The sequence below is a fragment of the Pan troglodytes genome, chromosome 8 (genome assembly GCF_028858775.2).
Source record: "Pan troglodytes isolate AG18354 chromosome 8, NHGRI_mPanTro3-v2.0_pri, whole genome shotgun sequence".
Classification (NCBI taxonomy): domain Eukaryota; kingdom Metazoa; phylum Chordata; class Mammalia; order Primates; family Hominidae; genus Pan; species Pan troglodytes.
Window position 1 is genome coordinate 81,651,136 of NC_072406.2, and position 19,574 is coordinate 81,670,709.

Genomic DNA, 19,574 nt, shown 5'->3' on the forward strand with positions numbered 1-19,574 from the left:
AAGGATAAAAACAGGAAATTTTCAGAACTGTATATCCTCAACCTCACTAATCATCATAGACATGAAAATTAAACAGGATATTTTTCATTTAGAAAACATTTTATTGTGCAATACAGCCCATAAATAGAAGAGGACACAAACTTAAATATATAGCCGTGAGCAACACACCACCCTTTTAGCTTGAGTTTCTCTATCCACTCATGTGGATGTTGGACACAATTATGTCTAAAGATCCTCCCAGCTCTGGGACCTCTTGAATCATCACTACTGTCAGTCTTGGTTTACTGCTAATTCCCTCAATGACCTGGGGAAATAGTCTAACCTGTTTTCTCATTTGTAATTGGACATACAAACAGCTACACACCCTGCCTCACAGCACTGATTTAGGTGGGTCCAAAAAGATTAAAAGCTTTTTTTTAGGTATAATAAACTATCAAGCAATCCAAAAAATTTTGACAGAGAAAGCCAGCCAGAAGACAGATACCTTACAAGGGCGGATGCCAAGTACAGGGCCAGCCCTGCAATGTCAGGAAGGGAAGTGGCCCTGGGGGTCTCTGAGGCTTTCCCTCTGAGGGTGAGGGAAGATTTTGCCTCTACTCTCTGAGGGTTTCATACACACACACACACACACACACACACACACACACACAGCCGAAAAATGAACAAGTCCCAAAAGATGCGCAGTTGCACCTGGGGTCCAGGCTGGGAAACTAGTCATATGGGAGAAGAATGAACATCTGCATTTTTTTTTTTTTTTTTTTAGACAGAGTCTTCCACTGTTGCCCAGGCTGGAGTGCAGTGGTGTGATCTTGACCCACTGCAACCTCTGCCTCCCAGGTACAAGTGACTCTTGTGCCTCAGCCTCCAGAGTGAGATTACAGGCACCCACCACCATGCCTGGCTAATTTTTGTATTTTCAGCAGAGACGGGGTTTCATCAGGTTGGCCAGGCTGGTCTCGAGCTCCTGACCTCAAATGATCTGCCCGCCTCGGCCTCCCAAAGTGCTGGGATTACAGGCGTGAGCCACCGTACCTGGCCTGACATCTGCATGTTTCTATTTGAGGAGAACTCCCTTCCACCATGTTCTTTTATAGAGGTGTGACCTCATCCTTACAAATGGAGGTACAATATGTTTTGGGAAATAGTTATTATTATATTGAACTTAATGTTGTGTGTGCTGCCCCACATACCCGCCCCACTGGGAGGGTACATCATATTACATCATGAAATGGCCCAGCACCCCTATGCTTAGTGACCCACTAGCCTTCCCCAACTCATGCACCCAGCCATTACCCAGGGGCAGTGCACAATCAGAGCCTGTTGCCTCAAAAAGGCTCACTGGACACAGTAGAACTCTAGCAGGCTCTGCCAGCTCCTGATTGCATTCCCAGCCCTGGGACCCCAGCCTGGAGTGACCATCTCCTGTAGCATATACCCACTTGCCAGATTCAAGACCCTCTAGTTTGGTTCTGTCATCTGGCCTGGGCCATTGTCCCCAGGACTCCCCAGATGTCCCCTTCTAAAGGCTGAAGATAGTTCCTCTGTGGGTTCCATAGGCTTCATATACCTGCTGGTATCACCTCTCTGCTCCCCCGACCACTGATGGGGATAAAGGCCCAGAAAGCCTGCTGAAGTCTCAGAACTTAAAGAACCTGACTTATGTCCCACTTCCACCCCCAAACACACAGACAGAGCCTCAGGGTATGAAGAGCAGTTCCCAGCACACTCAATACCTTTCTACATCACCTTCAATGACTGCACAGGGCTCACAGCATGGTTGTGCCAATCACCCAGTAATAGACACCATGGTTGGTCAGTTAGGTCATCATGAGGCCATCCACTCTCCCCAGCTGGTAGTCAGGAGCAGCCTTTCAGCAGGGAGAGCAGGGGACAGGAGGAAGGACAGGAGTCCCGGGGTGGGGGCTGCAAGGACGGCTGTTCAGTAACCAAAGGTAGGAATGGGCCTAGGGATGCATGGAAGAGGATCTGGGCAGTCGGCCTTCTGTGGGGGCAGTGGTGGGGGCTGCAGAAAGGAAGCCAGAAGGAGCAGGGCTTTTAGAGGCAGCTCTCTGGGGGATTTCCAAAACAAGAAGCTGCTGGGGTGACCCAGGCCCTTCTGAGTAATGAGCATTTTGCATGTCCTTGGAGGCTGTTGTCCCAAATCCCCTTGGGCCCAAAGTGTGCCCATCACCCCATGCAGGACCCTAAGAGGTGTGATCACAGCCTAGTCTGGTTGTTTGACAATCATTGCAGAATAAGTTGTGTAATTTGCAAAGTCAAGCACAAAACATAAATAATCACTGTTGTCTTTAATTTTCCTCTTAAGTATAGAGCATAAAACTTTGAGGAGGTTGCTTTCAACTTCAAAAGAATTAGGAACTAGTGCCATGGGATAGCATTTCCCGAAGTACATTTCCAGATATGCTAGTTCCTTGAGATGTTAATAGCTGGTGTCTGGGGAAAATGTTGTGTCCTCAAATACAGTTGAGAGAGGCTACACATCCTTCTTTCCTCTTAGAGACACACAATACTGCATCCGTTCTCATTAAAGCCTATGAAGTCCTGCAGTATTTCCCAGACTTATTTAATGGATCCTTTTTTTAAAAACAAACAAACAAACACTTAAAATCTCTTGGAACTACTATTTTGCAGTAACCTGCCTCTCCATGTAAAGTTTCAACTCCAACCAGTATTGAACTGCCAATATTTGAGCTGAGTGTATTGTTCCAATTTGCTTTTTAACCACTTAGTTAAATGATTTTATTCTAACATAGCTGGGGTACAACTGCATTGGAGTAAAAAGCACATTGCTTGCTGGGTCAGGGGGCACTTTAACTTCTTTTTTTTTTTTTGAGATGGAGTCTCGCTCTGTTGCCCAGGCTGGAGTGCAGTGGAGCGATCTTAGCTCACTGCAACCTCTGCTTCCTGGGTTCAAGCGATTCTCCTGCCTCAGCCTCCCGAGTAGATGGGACTATAGGCACCCACCACCATGCCCAGCTAATTTTTTGTATTTTTAGTAGAGACGGGGTTTCACTGCGTTATCCAGGATGGTCTCAATCTCCTGATCCGCCTGCCTCGGCCTCCCAAAGTGCCGGGATTACAGACATGAGCCACCGTGCCCGGCCCACTTTAACTTCTTAATGGAGAAAAATCAGTTTACTTCTCTGAACTTCAGTTTCCTCACTTGCCAAATTCCATGAGTTGTGAGATTTAAGAGGTAATTAATTATGTGAAAGCCCCCAGCTCAATGCCTGATGCTAAAGAAATAACTGGTAGAGAATGAATATAGAGCCTTGGGAATTGAAAGACAGGAGTCATGGAAAACTTGGACAACGGTAGTCCTTTTTCTTTTTCTCCTTTCCCTTTTCCTTTCCTTTCCTTTCCTTTCCTTTTTCTTTTATCTCCTCTGCTCTCTTCTCCTTTTCTTTCCTCCCTTCTTTCTCTTTCTTCTTTAGAGATGAGGTCTCACTATGTTGCCCAGGCTGGTGTCAAACTCCTGGCCTCAAGCAATCCTCCTGCCTCAGCCTCTCAAAGTGCTGGAATTACAGGCTTGAGCCACTGTGCCCAGTGAAGTCTCTTTTCTTTCTTTCTTTTTTTTTGGGGGGGGGGGTTTGTTTTTTTTTTTCACTCATCACTCTACTAATGAGGACGAAGTCCCATTTCAAGAATAAATATATAGATTGAAAACTGCAGTATTTGCGGGGAAGAACTAGAGGAAGAGGAAAAGAAGGGGATGGGTATTTGAGTTCCTTTTTTTTTTTTTTTTAAAGTATCTATGATGCTGGGCGTGACTCACGCCTGTAATCCCAGCACTTTGGGAGGCCGAGGTGGGTGGATCACGAGGTCAGGAGCTCAAGACCAGCCTGGCCAAGATGGGAAAATGCTGTCTGCACTAAACATACAAAAATTAGCCGGGCACGATGGCAGATGCCTGTAATCCCAGCGACTCAGGAGGCTGAGGCAGGAGAATCACTTGAACCCAGATAGCAGAGGTTGCAGTGAGCTGAGATCGCGCCACTGCACTCCAGCCTCAGTGACAGAGCAAGACCCCATCTCAAAAAAAAAAAAAAAAAATCTATGAATATAACAGTTAGCTTTTGCTGTAAAACAAATTACCCCAGAATTTAGTGCCTTAACCCAACAATCATGTATTAGTTCGTAATTCTGTGGGTTGACAAATTTGGGCTGGGCTCAGCTGGGTGGTTCTGCTGGTCTTGCCTGGATCCACTCACATGGATATAGTTAGCGGTTGGGCTGATGGGCTGGATGGGCTAAGATGGTTTCACTCACATGTCAGGCAGTTGGTGGCTGTCAGCAAGGAGCCATGGCTCTACTTCCTGTGGTCTCTCCAGCAGGCTAGCTCAGAACTGTTCTCATGACAAGTCAAGGCATTTGATTCCTAGGGTTAGAACTCAAACCTCACTTCCATCACGTTCTATTGGTGAAAACAAGTCAGAAGTGCAGCATAGATTCAGAAGGTGGAGAAATAGGTTCTACCTCTTGATAGAAGCTGTAAGGAGTTCATGGTCATTTAAAATCTCCCAAATAGGCTGGGCGCAGTGGCTCATGCCTGTAATCCCAGCACTTTGGGAGGCTGAGGTGGGTGGATCACGAGGTCAGGAGATTGAGACAATCCTGGCTAACATGGTGAAACCCAGTCTCTACTAAAAAAAAATTAGCTGGGCGTGGTGGCAGGCACCTGTAGTCCCAGCTACTTGGGAGGCTGAGGCAGGAGAATGGCGTGAACCCAGGAGGCGGAGCTTGCAGTGAGCCAAGATCGCGCCACTGCACTCCACGCTGGGCGACAGAGCGAGACTCCATCTCAAAAAAAAAAAAATCTGCCAAATAGAGGTTACTCTTGTGTATTTGGTGTTTTGGGAAGAAGTCTATGTGCAAACTCCCTTGTGAATGGTTTCACAACTGCTTGAAAGAGTGTCTTCTTCCCTGTGTTTCCCGTACTTACTTCCTTTACTTCTTGCCCTTCCTCTCCTTTATCGATTCTAATAAGGCTTTCACCCCCACACTCTGTGGAAAGAGCTCTCATCAGGTCATTGTGACTCGCACCTTGCAAAGCCAATGGATGATTTTCTGTGCTGCCTCCACTTGACCTCTCTGGGCATAGTAGAAGCCTTGGCGCAGGTTGGAAGGGGAGTTCCCAGGACACTTAGTCCTTTCCCACATCTCTTTCTCCTTCTCCAAGCATCCCTGTCCCCTCACTGGCCTTGTTTTCCTTCTTCCTTACTGACTGTACCTTCTCTGTTTTCTTTGCTGCCTCTCTCCTTCTCAGTGTAGGAGGTCCCAGGGTCGGCCTTTGTCTCTCTTTTCTCTTCTTGCTGTACTTTCTCCCTAGATTACCTCATATAGGCCAAAGTTTAAATGGATCAAATGACTCTCAAATCTGTATCATCCAACCCAAACCTCACCTCTGAGCCCCCCAGACAACTGCACCTGGATTTTGAAAAGACATCTCAAAAGATAAAATGGCCAAACAAAGAAATTGAATTTTTTTTTAAAGTATATGTGCTGCTGAAACAAGCACAACAGTAATTTGAGTTTTGGCCTAACCTCCCCTGCCACTCTTCTTTATCTCTCTTGCCTTTGTAAATGACAGCAACATCTACCAAGGGATCATCCTTGGTTTCTCTTTTTCTCACACTCCACACCCAAAGCATCAGTAAGCCCTGCTGGCTCTACCTGTAATATATATCCCCAACGCAACTGCTTGTCACTATTTCCAATGCTGTCCTCCTAGTCCAAGTCAAAACCTTCTTGCACTAGGACTGCTGCAACGGCCTCCTAACCAGTCTTCCTCCTCCCTCCCCTTCTGTAGGTTCCCCCAACTCCTGTCCATCCTCCATACAGGAGCCTGCCAAAGCACAAATCAGATTCTGTATCACCTTCCTGCTTCAAACCTACCAATGGCCCTCAGTGAAACTAGAAATAAATCTAAACCATTTTCTAAAGCCAAAGGCTCTTTCGTATGTCTCTGACCTTGCCTCCTTGCACTCTCCCAGGAACCCCTTGCATGAGCCACACAGATCTCTCCAAGGCCTTTCCTGTCCCCTGCCTTTGCACTTGCTGTTTCTTCCACTTAAAAGCTCTGCTCTCAGATCTTTAGCAGGGATCCATATCTGAAATTATACTTTTCTGTTTTTTTTTTTTTTTTCCAGGCAGGGTCTTGCTCTGTTGCCCAGGCTGGAAATGTAGTGTTGCAATCATAGCTCATTGAAGTCTCAAACTCCTGGGCTCAAGCAATCTTCCTGCCAGTGACTCCTGAGTAGCTGGAACTGCAGGCATGCACCACTGTGCCCAGATGGTTTAAAACATTTGCTTTTGTAGAGACAGGGTCTCACTTTGTTGCCCAGGCTGGTCTCCAACTCCTTGCCTTAAGCCATCCTCCCACCTCAGCCTCCCAAAGTGCTGGGATTACCAGCGAGCCACTTTGCGGGCTGAAATGATACTTTTCATGTGTCTGTTTTCATGTGTTGCATGTTCCTACAATCCCTCACTCTCCAACAGAATAGAACAGAAGCTCTTGTTTACCTTGTGTATCTTGTTTGCAGTTGTATCCTCAGAGCCTGGGCAGGACTTGACTCATAGGAGAAGCTAGTTGTGCATTTGCTGACTCATCTATTGACTGTGAGAATTATAGCTAAGATTGTTAGAGCTGGAAGAGAAACAGGCCAACCTCATTGTTTCACAGGTGGGGAAACAGAGGCACAGACAGAGACCTTTGCCCAGTGGCATGAATACAGACATACCCAAGTCAAATTGGCCATGCATAATTGTTAGCTTACTTTTCACAAACTGTAATAGCCATTAAAGGCAAGGGTTAGTCATTTCCCCCTAAATCTCACTGTCAAGTTATCACGAAAACAGATCTCAGGACAGATTCTGCTGCCCATACGAATGTCTATAAAACAAACATTTATTAGCTAGTAGCCACAAAATTGGTTCATACAACCTTTCTGTGAAACTCAAAAAGGCCCACCTTTCTGTCCTTTTAGGAGCTCTTCCACCTTGCAAGAAGGGTCTGCTGGAGGAAAATACAATATTCTAAAGGCAGGACTCAGTTTGACTGATGGCTGCATTGGAATACTTTGAGACAGAAGCACTCTCAAGCCTTTAGCTCAGTGTATTATCCATAAGTGAGAATTAGCAGCTTCCCAAGATTCTTTGACACTGTTTGAACAAGGAATGGGTGGTGCCAAAACTATTTTAGCCAATCTAAATATCTTTAATACTGTTAATTTCTCCAAAGGAGACTCATTTCTAATACCTGTTATGCTAATTAATAAGCCCAGAATTTTACCAATCCATTCATTATGCTAATTAGAAAAGCCTTGGGGTGGATTGAGATATGGACATTTGCATGGGATACTGAGCGATTGTTCCAGACTCTGCATGCCTCTGAACTCCCAAGTTCATTGAAGTGAAGTTGGTAACTTAAAATCAGACATGGTGGCAGTATTTACTTTATGGAAATTGGAATCCCCCACACCAGCTAGTTTTTAAATATTTACCAGTATATCAGTGGATAGCTGAGTAAGTGACTTCTGGAATGTGGCTTTCTGATAAGATGTTGGCTGACAACCTTACCCTCATGACTACCTCTGTACCAGTGATGCTTAATTCTGGTTGCACTTTAGAAATTACCTGGGGGAGTCCAGACACAATGGCTCATGTCTGTAATCCTAGCACTTAGGGAGGCGGAGGTGGGCTGATGATTTGAGGTCAGGAGTTCAAGACCAGCCTGACCAACATGGTGAAACTTGTCTCTACTAAAATACAAAAATTAGCTGGGTGTGGTGGCGGGGGCCTGTAATGTCAGCTACTTGGTAGGCTGAGGCAGGAGAATCACTTGAACCTGTATAGCAGAGGTTGCAGTGAGTCAAGATCACGCCACTGCACTCCAGCCTGGGTGACAGAGCAAGACTGCCTCTCAAAAAAATAAAAATAAAAATAAAAATGAGAAATTACCTGGGGAGTTTAAAAATAATACTGATTACCACGTTCCTGTTGGTGGGGATTTTGACTTGACTGCAGTGGGGCTTGAATATCAGGATACATTTAAAGCTTACCAGGTGCTTTTAATCTGCAGCTAGGGTTGCATTCACACCTGTATGTCACACTATGCCACACATTCTAACAGTCCTACAAAAAAGTAATGGCAAAACCAGGATTTGCACCAGGCCTGCTGGCCCCTAGGCCAGAGTTCCTGGCTAAAGGAGGAAAAGTGGGAAACAGATGGCCATTTCTTCTGAGGTCTCAGTGTTTGCAAATGTGGTTCAGGAGGAGCCCTAGTGCTTGGGGTCAGGGTCAGGATTGCAGGTGGGGAGGCACAGTGAAGAAGCCCAGCAGCCAGGGAAAGGCTGTGCCAGCCCCAAAGAGCTCCAAGGCTCTTTGTAGGGATGGCTCACCTCAAGGGCTTAGGGAGAGCTGAGAGGGCTTGCTAAGAAGCTTGTGTGTCACCAGGGAATATTTGAAAGATGAGAGAAAATGCAGCTGGCTGGAGAGGCCAGAAGGGAAGAATAGAAGTCCAGGGGCAACTGGGAAGGAAACCTGATGGAGGAGGTGTGTGGCAGTTTCGACTGTAGTTTAAATATGGAGAGTGAAAGGGAACTAGGAGGCTAAACTAGCCTTCCAGGGTATGAAGAGGGTTCCAAGCTTCTATGGGTGGGGAAGAGACTAGCACCTCAAATAATGGGTGTGGACTTAGCTCTGCAGGGCTGGGTGGAGGCTCTAGCCCTCAAAGAGGAATAAAAAGTTAGTCTTCCTCCTCAAAGGACAGAAAGGACAACTTTTTTTTGGGGGGGGGACCGAGTCTCGCTCTGTCATCCAGGCTGGAGTGCAGTGGCACGATCTTGACTCATTGCAACCTCTGCTATCCAGGTTCAAGTGATTCTCCTGCCTCAGCCTCCCGAGTAGCTGGGATTACAGGCACCTATCACCATGCCCGGCTAATTTTTGTATTTTTAGTAGAGCCAGGGTTTCACCATGTTGGCCAGGCTGGTCTTGAGCTCCTGACCTCGAGTGATCCCCCTGCCTTGGCCTCCCAAAGTGTTGGGATTACAGGTGTGAGCCACCGTGCCCGGCCAGAATGGACAACTTTTAACACTATGGTAAGATGCCTTCTTGGCCCTCAGATAATCATTTGAGGGCAGCTTGCATTACTCTCTGGTTCTCTTTCCACCTTTTCTTTTCCCTGTTGTTTTTTTTTTTGAGACAGGGTCTTGCTTTGTTGTCCAGGCTGGAGTGCCGTAGCACAATCATAGCTCACTGCAGCCTTGATCTTTTGGGCTCGAGAAGCGATACCCCCACCTCACTCTCCCAAGTAGCTGGGACTACAGGCACGAGACACCATGCTTGGCTAATTTTTTTGATTTTCAGTGGAGACGAGGTCTTGCTACGTTGCCCAGACTGGTCTGAAACTCCTGGACTCAAGCAAACCTCTCACCTTGGCCTCCCAAAGTGCCGGGATTACAGGCATGAGCCACTGTGCCTGGCTCTGGTTCTATTTCTCTACCCCATACAAACATCCTCCCAAGGTTTGTTTGTTTTGTACCAGGAAATTGGTTTCCTTTTACCCTTCTAGGCATGGCACTGCCTCCCTCCCCACCCCCCAATCTTGCTTTCTTCCTCCTAGGGCAGAGCTCTGGGGGCTAGAGCCAGCCTGGACTAAGTCTCTGAGTCTGTCCTTCTCTGTTGAGTTTGTGTATGCAGGAGCCCTGGGAACCCAGGACTGGGGACTTGTATAAGAGTGTCGTTCCTGAAATCACCACCAGGGACCCCACCCAGCACTGCTAGAGCTCATGACCTCTGCCATGGATTTAATTACTGAAGGCCACAGCAGGGATTGTCTGGCTCCCAAGTCCCAGGCTGAGCTAGGCTTGGGAGACAGGAAACAACAGTGAGTAAAGCTGGGACCATCTAGCATGAGAGACAGGCTCACAGCCACCTCTGGTCCCAGGCTGAGAAAAGGCCAGGTGGGAGGAGGCTGGGTTAGTGGCTGGCTATGTGCAAGAGAGGGAGCTGCCTCCCTCACCTATAGTTTCTGTTTGTTTGTTTTTTGTTTTTTTGAGATGGAGTCTCCCTTTGTCACCCAGGCTGGAGTGCAGTGGCGGGATCTCGGTTCACTGTAACTTCCGCCTCCCGGGTTCAAGCGATTCTCCTGCTTCAGCCTCCCCAGTAGCTGGGACTACAGGCATGCACCACCCTGCACGGCTAATTTTTTTTGTATTTCTTAGTAGAGACAGGGTTTCACCACGTTGTCCAGGCTAGTCTCGAACTCCTGACCTCAAGTGATCCGCACGCCTGGCCTCCCAAAGTGTTGGTATTACAGGCGTGAGCCACCGTGCCCGGCCTTGTTTTTGTTTTTGTTTTGGAGAGAGGGTCTCACTCTGTCTCCCAGGCTGGAGTGCACTGGCACAATCACGGCTCACTGCAGCCTTGACTTCCCTGACTCAAGCGATTCTCCCACCTGTCTCTCAAGTAGCTGGGACAACAGGCGCGCCACCGTGCCTGGCTTTTTATTTTTTTTAATTATAGAGTCGGCGTTTTGCCATGTTGCCCAGGCTGGTCTTGAACTCCTGGGGCTCAAGCCATTCGCCCTCCTCAGCCTCCCAAAGTGCTGGGATTACAGGCGTGAGTCACCGCGCCAGGCCTTCAACCTAGTTTGAAGATGGGGTTTCCCGGGAGGAACCCTTCCCAAGGCTGGGTTATCACCTGGCAAAAGAAGGGGACTTCCGAGGTCGTTTGGTGAAGGCCTTCAGCAGATCTGTTTCACGAGCAAACTTCAGACTCCAGCTCCATGGGGGCCTATTAGCCCCACCCTGGTCTGCCTCTCTGAGCCTTCCTGAGCCGAGCAACTCCACTTCCTTATTCCATTCACGTTTAGCACACTCATTTGCACTTTCAACACCTGGGCGATTAATTCTTGCCCTTTTCCCATAGTTTTCCCTCTTGACAAGAGGAAAGCTTGCATTTCTATGTACCCCGATTAGGCACGCTCGCTCTCTCCCTAGAGCACCTCTGGTTCCCCTCTCCCACGCCCCCTGCGTTAGCACAGGCGTTTCCAGAGTTGCACGCGAGCTCATTTGCAAGACCGTCTCCCCCTCCCATCCCTTCTTGGTCCCCTCTAGGGCCCAGGGCAGCAGCCCCGCCCCTGGCCCGCCCCCTCCCAGAGGCTGGGCCGCCGCGGCCTCCCATTGGCCGCCAGGGCTGGCAGGCTTCCCGGCTGGGGCTGTGATTGCCGTGCTCCAGTGTCAGTCCCGGAGAGAACGCCGGTGGCGGGGCTGGTAGCCCGGCAGCCGCAGGTGGGGCCACCAGCGCTGGCTGAGGGACCGAGCCGGAGAGCCCCGGAGCCCCCGTAACCCGCGCGGGGAGCGCCCAGGATGCCGCGCGGGGACTCGGAGCAGGTGCGCTACTGCGCGCGCTTCTCTTACCTCTGGCTCAAGTTTTCACTTATCATCTACTCCACCGTGTTCTGGGTGAGTGACCCCAGTAGGGCCCGGGGATGGGGGTGGGGACCCACAATCCGGCCGCCCCCTCACTGGCCCGGGGTTGGGTCCACACTTAGCCGCTCCAGGGAGTGCGCGGGTGAGCGCGCGCGGACTCCTTGTCTTTCTACCTCACATTCGGGCGGCCAGAGCTCAGCCTGAATTTTCAGCCGCCCTTTCGGGAGTGTTAGAGCCGGTTGTCGACCGACCGAGTGCCACCTGGCTCACCTGTGTGCACCGGCTGGGCGGTTTGCCCGCTGTGCGTCCGCTGGCCGGCTGGCTAGGCCGAGGTGAACGCGCTGGCCGCGCCCACCACGCCTACCCGGTAGGACTGACTGCCTCTGCATCGGCCTGTGGAGCTTAAGTAGTTAGGCTTTGCAGTCGGGGTTGGGAGACCTGGATTCCGGGTCTGGTCCCTGCTAGTTACTTGCTGATGCCCCTGAGCGAGACGCTTCCCCGCTCCGTCTTGGTTTCCTCTTTGGTGGATGCGCGTGCCTCCTGCGTGGCGAGGAGAAGTCCACCAGACGACGTCTCCTGCACACCTAGGTGCTCAGTTTCCGCTGTCGCTGGGCTTTACCTCCTCCTCTGCCTTGTTAGGGGGCAGGATGGTAGTGTTTAGACATGAACCAAGCTTTGAATTCCGTCGCTCCGAGTGGTCTTTTATTTTATATTTTATTTTTTATTTAAAACATTGCTAATCTCTGTATCGTTCCAATTTCAGTTTGTGCGTTTCTGAAATGAGCACTTGCTGAGTGATCTTGGGGAAGTTACTTCATCCCTCTCGGCCATGGTTTCCTCATCTGTAAATGGACACAGTAATTATATTCAACTCGTAGGATGCTCGCGGAGATTACATGAAATAGGCCGGGTACGGTGCCTAGTGAAGAGCTCAAGAAGTGTGAGACATTATTACTATCGTGGGCAGGGAATTTGGACACCTGTGGTGTAAGCTGCCCCAAGAGATTGGGTTTCTGTAAGGGCGTTTCATATTAGGCTGGGCCCTATTCTAGAGATGAGGATATCTTCCTATAGGCCAGCTCCGCCCCTGTCACTCCAGAATCGCTCTCTGCCTGCAGTATGCCACAAGAGCAGACTTGCCCAGGGACCCAGGGTGGTCACTGACACCCCATTCCCACCAAATACACACACTCTCCCCTGGTGTCCTCCTTAGCCCCTTGCTGGGTCTCTTCTGCTAGCAGGAGCTGCTGGATTTGCCATCAGGAATGGCTTTCCCTGTGACCCCTTTGTGGGTGGGGCCTCGCCTATTAATCGGAGATCCAGATTCAGCTCTGTTACTGACTTATGGATATCTTAGGCAAGTCACTTTCCTGTTTTGGGCCTCAGAACTGTTCATTGACTTTTCCATCTAGAAAACTAGTCTGAGGCCAGTTTCCAATCCAATTCTCTGACTCTAGGTAATGTGGAGGAGAGATGAACAGTATGTTTGTGGGGTGGAGGATGGAGCAAGGACCTGTTGGTGGAAGCTCTAGGGAGACAGAAGGTCATATGTGGGATGTGAGTGGGGGTGATTTGAGCTATAAATCAGCGGTTGCATCAGAATCTACAGATTCTTGTGCCCTGGCATAGGTATTTATTTAAATTTACATAAGCTTAATTGTAGTAAATTACTTACTAGAATTAAGGTAATTCTAGTGTGCAGTCAGTATTGAAAACTGCTGCCCTAGATGGTCTCATAGGTCCCCTAAGTCCCCAGGATTTCTGTGCCTGCCCCTTGTGTGGTCTGTGAGCCCTTCTCTCTGTAGATCAGAGTTGAAAGAGCCTAAGGTTGATAGGTGGGGAGGTAGGAAGATGGAGTTGTATTTTGGGCTTCACCCCTTCCCCAGATATATAATCACAAACCAGTCTCTCTACCTCCTCACACTTCCATTTTCTCATCTATAAAATGAATAAGTGAATCTCTGCCCTGTACCTCACTGAATTGTTTTAGGATTAGTGATAGGGGGAAAGAGTGACATATGAGCAAAATCAGTGCAGTACAAACATACCTCATGCAGTTAAATAAAACCGAACTCTAATTTTTAAGGCTTTGTTCTGTCACTGTCCTTTGCAGCCCCCAGAGAAGCCCACCCAATGGCCCTTGCCTTGCTTCTCTTGGGCAGGGTGGTTCTCAGAACTTGGAATCCCTCCTCTGCCGACTGAGGTTGCCTTACCAAATCCTTAACTCCCATCCCTGGAAGTATTTCTGTTTAAAAGTCTCCACACCCATGCCAAGAACTCAGCCACCTGCCAACTCTGCCAGAGCAGCTCCAGGTGCCAGAGTTTGACTGCAGGGCAGGGCCCAGTGTGAGTAAGTAATCTGTCCTGGACCAGGTTTACTGTTATTTGGAAACCATTTACAGGAAAGCCTATTATCTCTGGTGCCATCTCTGGTGCCATCTCTGGGGTTGAGGGAAGGGTTACTTGCTTTGTAAGTCCAAACTGCTAGCAATTTGCATCTCAGTTTTTAGGTCTGGAGGGCCATAAGTTTTATGACAGCCTTGTACCTTCTGTAAGACTTTTTGCTTACTTTAAAAATTACTACTGGGGCCGGGCCCGGTGGCTCATGCTTGTAATCCCAGCATTTTGGGAGACTGAGGCGGGAGGATCACCCGAGGTCTGGAGTTTGAGACCAGCCTGGCTAACATGGTGAAACCCCATCTCTACTAAAAATTAGCCTGGTGTGGTGGTGTGTGCCTGTAATCCCAGCTACTCGGGAGACTGAAGCATGAGAATTGTTTGAACCCAGGAGGTGGAGGTTGCAGTGAGCTGACATCGTGCCACGGCACTGTAGTTGGGTGACAGTGTAAGACTCGGTTTAAAAAAAAAAAAATTACTATTGACCAGGCATTGTGGCTCATGCCTGTAATCCTAGCACTTTGGAAGGCCAAGATGGGCAGATTGCTTGAACCTGGGAGTTCGAGACCAGCCTGGGCAACATGGTGAAACTCTGTCTCTACTAAAAATACAAAAATTAGCTGGGCGTGGTGGCATGCACCTGTAGTCACAGCTACTTGGGAGGCTGAGGTAGGAGGATCACCTGAGCTCAGGAGATGGAGGTTGAAGTGAGTTGAGATTGTGCCACTGCACTCCAGCCTGCATGAGACTCTGTTGCAGAAAATAAAAAATAAAAAATAAATTACTACTGATAGAAATGCATGCATGGGCTTGTTACAAAATTTAGAAGTAGAAAAGGGTAAGGCCGGGTGAGGTGTAATCCCAGCACTTTGGGAGGCTGAGGCGGGTGGATCGTGAGGTTAAGAGATCAAGACCGTCCTGGCCAACATGGCGGAACCCCGTCTTTACTAAAAATACAAAAATTAGCTGGGTGTGGTGGCGTGTGCCTGTAGTTTCAGCTACAGCGAGGGCTGAGGTGGAGAATCGCTAGAACCCGGGAAGCGGAGGTTGCAGTGAGCCTAGATAGCGCCACTGCATTCCAGCCTGGTGACAGTCTCAAAAAAAAAAAGGAAAGGGTAGTGGTTAGTGACAAGCCTCCCCTCCTACCCCTCTCTCCTGGCCTGCCCAGTCCAGAGGAGGCCTTTGTTATCAGTTTCCTGTCACTCTTTTCTGAGCTATCGTAGTCAAAGAATGTCCTAGGACAAACATATGTATATTTAAAATAAGGTAGCACAGTATACACAGAACTACGTATGTAGCCCCTCTTTCACTGAAGTTTAAATCCACGTGAATTATGGAGATCTGCTAGGAGCTGCCTCATTCTGTGTGTTGGCTGCATAGATTCCACTCTAGGCTATGCTACATTTATTTAATAGTCCCCAGCTGGGGAACTCTTAGGTTGTTCCCAGTCTTTCTTTCCCTCTCTTTCTTTCTCTTTCTTTCTTTCTTGTCTCTCTCTCTCTTTCTTTCTCTTTCTTTCTTTCTTTCTTTCTTTCTTTCTTTCTTTCTTTCTTTCTTTCTCTTTCTCTCTCTCTCTCTCTCTCCCCCCCCCTCCCTCCGTCTCTTTCTTTCTTCCTTTCTTTCTTTTACTGAGAACAGTGACACAGTGAGTATCTCTGAATGTGTCATTTTGCATGGGTGTATATGTCTGCGGAGTAATTTCTAGGAGTGGGGTGTTGAGTTAAGGGGTATATGAATATATGTTATACATGCAGACACGCACCTGCCATCAGTATATACAGCTTGATGAGTTTTCACAAAGTGAACACACCTGTACACTGAGCCCCCAGGTCAACCAGCAGAATGGATAGCAGAAGGCAGATACCCCTCAAGCCCTCTTCTAGGCACTATCTCTTACCTTTGGGGGTGATCACCACTGGATTATCTAGCAGTATAGAATAGCTTTGCCTGTTTTTGTATGTGCATTTAACATTTTGATGTTATTAAATTGTCCTATATAGAGGTGATACCAATTGTAATATTATTTACTTAATATGTTTATTTAAATTTACTTACTTTTTTTTTTTTTTTGAGACAGAGCCTCGCTCTTTCACCTAGACTGGAGTACAGTGGTGTGATCTTGGCTCACTGCAGCCTCTGCCTTCCAGGCTCAAGCGATTCTTCTGCCTCAGCCTCCCGAGTAGCTAGGACTACAGGCGCCTACTACCACGCTGGGCTAATTTTTGTATTTTTGGTAGAGACGGGGTTCTACCATGTTGACCAGACTGTCTCAACCTCCTGACCTCAAATGATCCACCAGCCTGGGCCTCCCAAAGTGCTGGGATTACAGGAGTGAGTCACTGCATCCAGCCTAAACTTCCTTTTTAAACTTAAATTTCTTTTCCTTTTTTTCCCTTTTTTAAAGTATATATTTTTTATTTTCCAGGCACATAGGTTCAAGTTGCCCTGAATGTGCACGCCTTTAAATTTATTCTTAAAAGGAGGCTTTATATCAGTATTATGAATGGGAAACCAAGACCCCCATCATAAATAGCAGGTAAAGGTTTAAAATAAATACAGTACAGGGAAAACAAAACAATGATACTAAATCCTAGCTGGATGTCATGGGTGCTGAAGGCTGTGACCCTGACGCCTACCGTCTCTGTTCAAAAGGTAGGTTGGCAAGTGCTTGAGGGGCTGAAAGACAAACTAGCACCCAAACTGAGACCCGCTCCTTGATGCAGTCGAAGGGGTCGAAAGGGCATTGAACGAGGAAAGCTCAGTCTGTAAGTCCCTATGATAGGTATGCCCCTAAACCACTTATGGTTATCTGTCCCACACTCAGGGCCCTCTTGTTTTCAGCAGGGAACTTTGGGGCTGCAAAAGGGTGTGTTTGAGGCTCACTTGGCAGAGCTGGCATGTACCCCAGGTCCCTGCGTCCTCAGGCAGGTGCTCCTTGGCCCTTCCAGTAAGTCATGGGGATGTCTGCGGGAGAAATGAGCTCACGCTGAGGCACTTAGAGCCTCCTTTTCCCACCACACAGGGTGAATCATTCTGACACATGCGCCCTCAGCCCATTGGGGACACACCTCTAATTTTAGCACTGCCCACGGGGTATCTTAGAGATCCGCTTACAGGACTGCTTTTCCTTGCTGGACTGTGGGCTCCCAGAGGTCAGGATTGTAGTTCATCCATATCCTCCTCTGAATGCTGCCCCTGGGGCCTGTGCACACAGTAGGTGCTCAGGGGAGGCTTGTTGCATGATGGTGATTGAGTCCCACTTGCACCTACAAGGCAAGGATCCAACTTGGCGCAGAGGCCTGGCTGGGGGTGTAACCTGCAGTGGTCAGGTCTGCTGAGGCCTTGACTTTGCAAAGTGGGCAGGGCTGATCATGGTGCTATGGACTCTCCACAGAGCACCAAGCCTGTTTCCTTGATAACAGGGTAGGACTTTCAAGTGGGTAAAGGTGTCATGGCTGGGGAGTGTTGACTAATCAGGAAGAAAAGGACTTGGTGGGAGTTGGGGGCAAGTAGGGAGGAGCTGAGGGTGGGTAGGTGGTGGAGGCAGCAAATGCCAGAGGCAATAGGAACTCTTTCTGGGCTTTCTCCAAGGAAGAACCTGCTTATTAGAGCTTGGCCTGTGATTTCTTACATTTCTTATAGTTTAATGGTTAAGAGTGTGGGCTGTGTACCAGGTTGCCTGGGTTCAAATCCCAGCTCTGACACTTAAAGGTTAAGTGGCCTAGACGTAACTTCCATGCACCTAACCTACCTGAAGAGTTGCTAAGCAGATTAAATGGATTAATACATCTGAAGAGCTTAGAGTGGTGCCTGGCACATGACGAACACTCCATCAACTAGTCATGGATTAGTCGTTCTTTTCCTGCCTTCCTCTCTAGCCTTGCTGCTCAAGAGCCATAGACTTAAGAATGAGAAGGGCTGTTAAAGACACCTCTAGTGCAGCCTTTTAAATTTACCGATAAGAAATCAGAGGCCTGAAGAGAAGTGAGTTGCCTGAAAGCCCACAGCAAGTCAGTGACAGGCCAAGACCAGATCCAGGCTGCCTGACTCCAGTTTCTTCCTCGGGCCCCCATGACCTTTCCAGGTGCCATGTATGTTTCTCCCTGGTCTCAGGGTGAGGGTAGAAGATAACCTTTCTGAAAGAGGCCACGTCCCTGGCCTCCCAGTGAAGCACTAGGTGAAGCCAGGCCAAAAAGAAAGCACTTCTCTGGAGACAGTTTCCAGGAGGAGATTTTTACTTTCGAGAAGAGCTTTATTATTTTTGTGAAAATAACACATGCGCATAGCTTAAAAAATTCAAGCCATTCGGGAAAGTACAACGAAAACAGCAAAAGTCCCCTTTGATTCTACCACTGGGATTCAGCCACTGTTATATGTTGGTAAACATCCGTCTGGACATCTTGTACATATATGTAGACATTTTATTTCTTTAATTATCTTTCTTATTGTGTTTGATTTGTCGAGCAAAGTTCATTTTCTGGCTCTAGGTAAGCATTCCAAATAGTGAAACTCAAATAGTGAAGCTGAAAGTGGGGCAGCCTTCATATTGGAGAAGTGGCCAGCCGTGCCTAACGGGCTGTCAGAGATGATCTCATAGCATCAGACTGGGCTCAGGCCTCGGGCACAGAGAGGTCCTCCCCTCCCCCAGTCTGGCCACAGAGCCTTTAAAATCCAGAGAATCAGGGCTGCAGCCCTGCCAGGGGTTTGGAGAACCTTCCAACACCTTCATTTTATAGATGAGCAAACTAAGGCCCTGAGAAGTGTCCTTCGCTCTTAACCTAGACTTTGTACATGGTCTCGTTCCCCGCTTTAATAGAGGAATTGCTTTATGTCGTAGGACTGGACCTTGCTGCCTTTGGGTTGGTTCCTGGAGAAGCAGGAATAACCACCTGCCCTCCTGCCCGGAGGCCTTTCTTCCCAGGTGACTCACAGTGCCACCCTGGGGTGGGGCTCACGGTCAACCTGATAAGGGACTGATAATGAAATTTCTGTACCAACTGGCTCTACACAGGGGAAAGATGTTTTCTGGGTAAGTCTGGTCAGAAGAGGTTGATGGGGGGAAAACAAAACAGACAAAAAAACAAAAAACAAAAAACAACGAAACAACCTTTCCCGGAGAGAACTTTTAGATGTGAACGGGTTTGAATTGACTTCTTGTTGGAAGGCAGGAGCATTCAGTCTTAACCAGCCGTGCTCTCTGGTTGGTTGGTTTGTTCATTAAGTCAACAAATAGTTATTTGATGCCTACTGAATGCCAGGCACTGTGATACCGTGATAGGTGTGGGAAGCAACTATGAACAAGACAGGTTTAGTCCAGGCCTTGGAAGACAGAGCAGTAAATAAATATCACTTGTGATAGGTGCTAAGGAGAAAATTAGGGAGCAAGTGGGGAGGGATGGGCGTTTCCACTTTCGATGATGTGGTCAGGGAAAGCCTTTAGGAGGAGCTGACATTTCAGCTGAAGCTCAAATAGAGAAGGAGCCAGCCATAAAGACTTGTCCAGAGCATCCCAGGCAGAGAGAGCCATGAGTGCAAAGTCCCTGAGGCAGGTCGCAAGCATGGCTGCAGCAGATGAGGTAGCCTGGGAAGGGCTGCGCTGTGGGTGGAGAGGGTGGCAGGGGCCTGGCTGTGTGAAGAGTTTGGGGTTCGAGTGACTGAGAAGCAAGGTTTCATTGTCAGGCCCTGTGGTCTTGCCATCCAGAGACCTAGATCAGGTGTTGG

At 48.3% G+C, this 19,574-nt stretch overlaps 1 protein-coding gene across 7 annotated transcripts in view; it reads left to right on the forward strand.

The window, feature by feature from the left end:
• Positions 1 to 11,213: 11,213 nt before the first annotated feature.
• Positions 11,214 to 19,574, forward strand: part of TSPAN15 (tetraspanin 15) — a 61,104-nt gene continuing 52,743 nt past the window's right edge. For 4 of the 7 annotated variants that reach the window (XR_001706639.3, XM_063781854.1, XM_054659670.2 and 1 more), the window contains exon 1: positions 11,272 to 11,489. Coding sequence is in view for 5 of the 7 variants with exons in the window: in XM_063781854.1 (XP_063637924.1) it covers positions 11,394 to 11,489 (96 nt within the window). In the remaining 2 variants the exon portion in view is untranslated. Of the gene's footprint in view, positions 11,490 to 19,574 lie in introns of all 7 variants that reach the window. The other 3 variants (XR_010146912.1, XM_024346412.3, XM_001169513.7) reach the window with 2 other exon arrangements.